This window comes from Monopterus albus, unplaced genomic scaffold (assembly GCF_001952655.1).
Source record: "Monopterus albus unplaced genomic scaffold, M_albus_1.0 scaffold37.1, whole genome shotgun sequence".
Lineage (NCBI taxonomy): Eukaryota > Metazoa > Chordata > Actinopteri > Synbranchiformes > Synbranchidae > Monopterus > Monopterus albus.
In genome coordinates, this window is record NW_018127917.1 from 1,314,780 (window position 1) to 1,320,645 (window position 5,866).

The following is a 5,866-nucleotide window of genomic DNA, read 5'->3' on the forward strand; positions in this document are numbered from 1 at the left end:
AATGATGATATCTCTAAGGTGAAGGAAAGGAGGTCTATGAGCTCAGTGTCTGCATCAGCCAGTGTTATTAAAGCTTCGTCCAGAGTCAAGCTCACGTGTCCCTGAGAGAGAGATGGTTAATCCTGACCGGATCACTATATTTGAGCAGGTGTGAATTGTAACGTGTTTGTTGCCTGTGTGTTTATAAGTAGAACTATACTGATTACAGTCTCATCAACTCTGAATTATTGGCATGCCAATGATTTAAATCAATGCTCTTGTCAAACGTAGCAACAAATGAATTTGGAGCCACAATAAAGGTAACATCACGCACAGCCGACTCTGACTGAAAGCTGAAGATAAACATAAGCAACCGTTAACTTAGAACAGCTTGAAATTCACTGTGGGGAGATCATGTAATGTGATGTGAGTATATTACAAGTTGGATTTGTCTCACATCATTTTGTGATCAAGGAAGCAAAAAGGACAAGGTTTTGGGAGCATTTCATTATAGATTTTTATTCAGTATTTTGCTTCATGTGCTGCCAGTGACCATGACCAACACCAGAATTTCATTTAGTCATTTATTTCATTAGTCATCTAATTACTCTACTGGGTTTCATTTGATGAGAAGCTTTTCTGTTCTGCACATCATGAAGTCGCCTACTGCAACCTTATTAAGTGCTAATGTAATTGTCCTTAATTAAAGGGTCACAGATTTGATGTGCACTACAGTTCTTGTCTGTTCAGTGTCCTTGACTACAGCGCTTAGCCATGGCTGTGCCATAGGCCTTGTTTCCAACACATTAAAGTATTACACTAACTTTAGAATTCACCAAGGACAAGGGATTTGCCAGGCAGATGGATGTTTTTATTGTGTAGTTAATTTTTTTTAATCTACAATAATGGGGGGATTTACAACTTCTGTGGATGGCTGGAAGGACTATGCTTGCTGGCAAGAGTCCCGGCTAGATTTGTCTGAGCAGAGAAGTCGACAGCTGTAGCTAGTGTAGAGTAAGATGAATTTCTGTCTAAACATGTTTCTGTTTCATAAAAACTTTAGGAAAGCCTAATGTATTCATTCCTCCACTCAAAGATGTAATGTTTTATACTGTAGCTGTAGAGCAACAACAGTAAACAAAGCTACAGTAAGACAGATATAGACAGATAATTCCTTAACACAGTGGTGGTTTCCTTATTTATTCAGAAAGGATAATCCAGTCAATACTGCTTTCTGTGGAATCCTGGGCATATATTTTAAACACAGTAAATCTGTTCATCTTTCAGAGACCAACAGCCTGGCTTACAGAAACTGCAGAGTAACATGCTGAGTTAGTGACTGATCAGCAGAAGTGCACATCTCATGACAAACTCAAAACTGAAAGACCACATTAAGACTGATACATTTTTGCATGGGACTGGTCCTGAGACCGCTGTGGGCCAAATTCAGCTAACTGCCGACAGGGACCTTCAAGTCCATGTAATAGATCCTCAAATGACAGGACTTAGGTTAAGCTGGGCTTCACCACCAGGCCCCAGTGATCACAGCTAAAACTTACAAGAGAAGGAATCCATGTCTCTTGGAAGCCCTGCACTCAAAAATAATGTCTTCATCTCTTCAGTATAATGTCACCAAATTTTAGATGTATTATATTCACCATCGACCAGTCAAAATTCTTTCAGTAATGGATCATTAAAACCTTTTTTAGGTCAACATTTACATAAAATCTTTAGTTTGTTAAAGGCTGGCTGCCTTTTCCTGCACATTCTCCATAACAGCAAACCCAGTCTGTGCACTTAAAAACATAAGAATTCCATCTCCCAGAATGAAACAAACCTGACTCTCATATAAAGAACTAATTCAGGTAACATACAAATGGCTCAGTTAAATTATGGCAAAATAAAAAAACCTCATAAACTGAATATAAGTTTTTATATGGTTTACTCTAAAGGCAGTCCACTCTCCTGTGTCATCAAACCCTGCACATTTAATACTGTCGCCGCTGATAAAATATTCATCCGTACTGTATGATGAGTGGCCATTTAAGCCAGCAGGGGAAGTGAATTCCCCCTCACCCATGCAGTTAATCAGACCCAAATTGAAAATTTCCAGCTGCCAATTTCAGTCTAGGTTTGAATATTCCCTGCTCACCAATATGATATCAGGTTTTCTACAAAACCTGCTGGCTGCGAAGGTGAAGACATGATAAGTGGCTTATGAATGAGATTTGAATTTAATATCCTAATATCCTTTACAGTCGGTAGTTGTGCATTATGTATTCTCCACCTCTAAAAGGCATTTCTGCTTGTTCTAATATGAGTGGGCAAGTAGTTAGGTCACGGGAAGGGCATCATCTAATGGAGCCGCACGTTTTCCCATCATACTCCCATTTCTTTGTAGATGTCATGTCCTGCTCTATCATATCTGGGGACATGAGTAAGATAGACTGAACAATGTCCCAGAGGGTTCGGCAGCAGGTTCGCAGCGTGACACTCCCTGCAGGCCTGTGCAGCTAAGCCTGTGGTGAATTCTTGGAAGTATTTTTCTGCAGTTGCTAATGGAAACGGGTCATGGAGGAAAAGCAGAGGCCAGCAGAGGTGGGCCAGTTGATGTATTACTAATGAATTACTTTATTCGCTTATCAGATTTAGTTAATTAAAGGACTGGTTCACCCAAAGAGGTAGAAGAGGAAAACTCTCATATACTACCTCTAGTACTATTGTTTGTTGGCACAAAAGGAGTGGTAAACAATAGTCTTGAGAACTTGCCTGAAATGTTGTCTTTCACCACAGCACAGTGGAGGTAAGTGGCGTTTGTGGCGAACTGTGTTGCTCACAGTATTTTTAGGCTTTGTAAAGTTTTTCCAAATAAAGCCAAAATTGTCTGCATGACTAGATACCAGAAGGATAAGGCTGGTGATGAACAGATGAAATCCAGCGATGTGTCAGGTTGCCTATCGATACTTTCTGATTTCCTCCCTGTCCGTCGCTCTCAGCCTACTGGGTTTCTACTGAAGACATAAAATCTTTACAAATGAGGTTTCTCCAGGTACTCTGACTTGCTTCAACAATCCAAAGACACCAGGTTGGTTGGTGACTCCAAATTGCTTGTGTGTGAATAGATCTTTGTCTATGTGTCACACGATAAATTGTGAGTGTTACGGCTCATTGTGTAACCACCTGGAATTAAGAGGATGGGAACATTTCCAGGTGTCCTGGCTGGGCCGATGAGCTCTCCACCATGAGGGATTACTGAACATTTGAGAGGATGTCGCTGTGATGTGCAGGATATCGCTTCCCTCTGGTGCTTAGAACATCTTTGTCAGTCACTTTTTGCAGTTATCTCTGAGCAGCACCCAATCATAATCAAGGTGATGACAGACTCACTGAAGCCCAGCTGATGTTACAGTAAGGTACTGTGGAAAAGTTGTGGAAAAGAAAACTTGATCAGAAGTTGCAGAAGTGTATTTCCAAAAGGATGCCAAAATGCATGAGGGAAATAATGTATTTATTGAGGTGGAGAACATTGTGTCCCCAGACTGACCTGGGCTATTATTCACCACACTCCATCATAGAAAGGCAATTTGATGAGGTGAAAAGTGTGAGGGGCTGTTTCACGTGTCCACTGTCTCTCCAGAAGAAATGTCTATTTCTTTTTTTCACCAACAGCTGAGGGTATCTTCTTCCGCTCCGGCACTAATAGAGCTTACACTTTTTAAAACCAGATACAGGACAAGATGAATGGGTCAAGATGAATGGTGAACATGCTGTTCATTACCTGTCAGGAGAGTGGGGAGTGTGAAAGCAACACTAGAACACAAAACACGTCTAGCGTTAGTCTGAGAAAGAAACTCCACAGCAGGCCTGTTACTTCTCTTTTGATATACACTGTATGATTTTTATCCATAAATAGTTGCAACTCAGTGAAAGAAGCACCGAAAAGCTTTTACAACAAATCAATACATCATGAGCCTTTGGTACTGTCAACCAATGAGAACAAGGCTGAGGAGCACAGCTGGCCTCACATATAAGGTACCTTTTGAGCACACACTTCACATAAAGCGGTAAGCATACATTCTCCACTCTGAATGTGCTTTTATTTTTCTGTTCTCCATGAACAATGCAGCAGACACTGCAGCTTGTTGTTTTCTGAATATAAAGCAGAGCTAAATGTGCACGTTGTGTCACAGAAACCGTGCTTATCACATAACCAGCTTGCAGAAGACTGTGTGCACCACACCAAATAATTTCTCTCTAGCAGAGAAATAACAGAGCACCAAGTACTGGCTGAAAGCTTGTTGTAAAACAACTGTGACATCTTTAGTGGCTACATTTTATAGCCCAACAGAAAAAAGAGTTGTAAATGGCAAAATATAAAATCGATTTTCATTTAAACACAACATGAAGTTACAGATGATCAAATAATACATCATATTGAAGTGTGGACAGGCCTAACCTTTATTCCTCAGCCAGAGGGTTTCCTGATTGGGGCATGTGCTGCATGATAATCTGTTCTGGACTTTGCAGCATTGTCAGACGCTCTCTGTGCCTCTTTTGATCACTGACTGCCACTATGTGGTCATAAATATTTGACACATTTCTGCTGCAGCTAGGTTTAAACTCTTATACCTTACATTCCCTAAGAACTTATATTCCTGCATCCCACTTAAACAGTAAATTTAATATTATATCCTGCAGAAAAGACTTAAAGATTAATTGGAAAAATGTCATAAAAGTCTCTCGCTGTTTCTTCCAGAAATAAATGACCACGTTGCATTACCTGGGGAAATACCAGCAGTGTGTCGTGGTCAAAAATGTCATTTGTGATCTACCAAGACTCCAGCTTCCATCATAATTAAAGATGCAAAACCATTATTACTGTTTGATAAAATCAGCTATTCACAGCACAAACAGAATGACACAACCTAGTTTTCACTAGGATAGTGTTCTGAAAGTGCCACAACTGACTGAGTATAAAGCTAACATTCATTCAGGGAAAGTAAGTAACCAAGAGTAGAGTTTCATCCCAAAATATGTAATAAGAATATCCAAAAATATTTAATAGTGTAACATAACTTGGAATGGATCTTTACCTTAATGGTACATATTATGGGTGGGTGAAATGGGCAGCACAGTGTGGTGGTCGGGCAGCCCATAGACAGGGCTCATCCCTACGTGCTGGAAGTTCTCCACCTTGCCAACCTGGCGCAGATGGAACAGAAGAGTAAGCTTTCGGGTGGTGGTTCTGAGTGCCATGAAGGAGGCCAGGATCTGGGCAAGAAGCAAGAGGAGGTATAGGGAGTTGATGGCTCTCTCCAGAGGCAGGATGATAATTCCTTCATCGGTCAGAAAGAACAGCAGCACTGGAAGCTGGAACATGAAAGTCAGGAGCCAGAAGGCTGCCAGCGCTGGCACCTGATGACAGGGAAGGAAGAAGAGAGAATCTGGGTCGGCGGATGGCGGCGATGCAGAGATAGAACAGTGAGGCATCGGGTGCTTCAGCTGTAACCACAAGAAAGCAAAGACACATACACCTGCACATCCACACATAAACTCAGTAGACAGTTGTAGCCAAGACCTGACTGTTTACACACGCAGGAAGAATACCTAAGCAGCCACTTCCTCCTATGAGTTATTCAGGAGACGACTCTATGAAAGAGCTCAGTGTTGTGGTTCAGAGAGGATACTGGTTTGAATTACCTTCTCTTCGAGGTTGCCAATGTAGCCCAGATAAAGTCGAACTGCTTCAGTGACTGTGAGAAGGATCACCCCAGTTATGAGCAGAGCCTGGTAGTACCCCAGCAGATAATAGAACTGCAAATAAAACAGAGCTGCAATGCTGATAGGTCTACTTAAAAACAACACTATTTATGTTGTACAGATAATA

At 41.2% G+C, this 5,866-nt stretch overlaps 1 protein-coding gene across 3 annotated transcripts in view; it reads right to left on the reverse strand.

The window, feature by feature from the left end:
* The window catches only part of LOC109959147 (transmembrane protein 17A), an 8,815-nt gene that overhangs the window by 1,290 nt on the left and 1,659 nt on the right, over positions 1 to 5,866 (reverse strand). For 2 of the 3 annotated variants that reach the window (XM_020598295.1, XM_020598293.1), the window contains 4 exons: positions 5,680 to 5,793; positions 5,073 to 5,394; positions 3,524 to 3,690; positions 2,885 to 3,395 (listed from right to left, as the gene is read on the reverse strand). In XM_020598295.1, coding sequence (XP_020453951.1) covers positions 5,074 to 5,394; positions 5,680 to 5,793 — 435 coding nt within the window. In that variant the 3' untranslated portion in view covers positions 2,885 to 3,395; positions 3,524 to 3,690; position 5,073. Of the gene's footprint in view, positions 1 to 2,884; positions 3,396 to 3,523; positions 3,691 to 5,072; positions 5,395 to 5,679; positions 5,794 to 5,866 lie in introns of those variants that run through there. The other variant, XM_020598294.1, reaches the window with a different exon arrangement.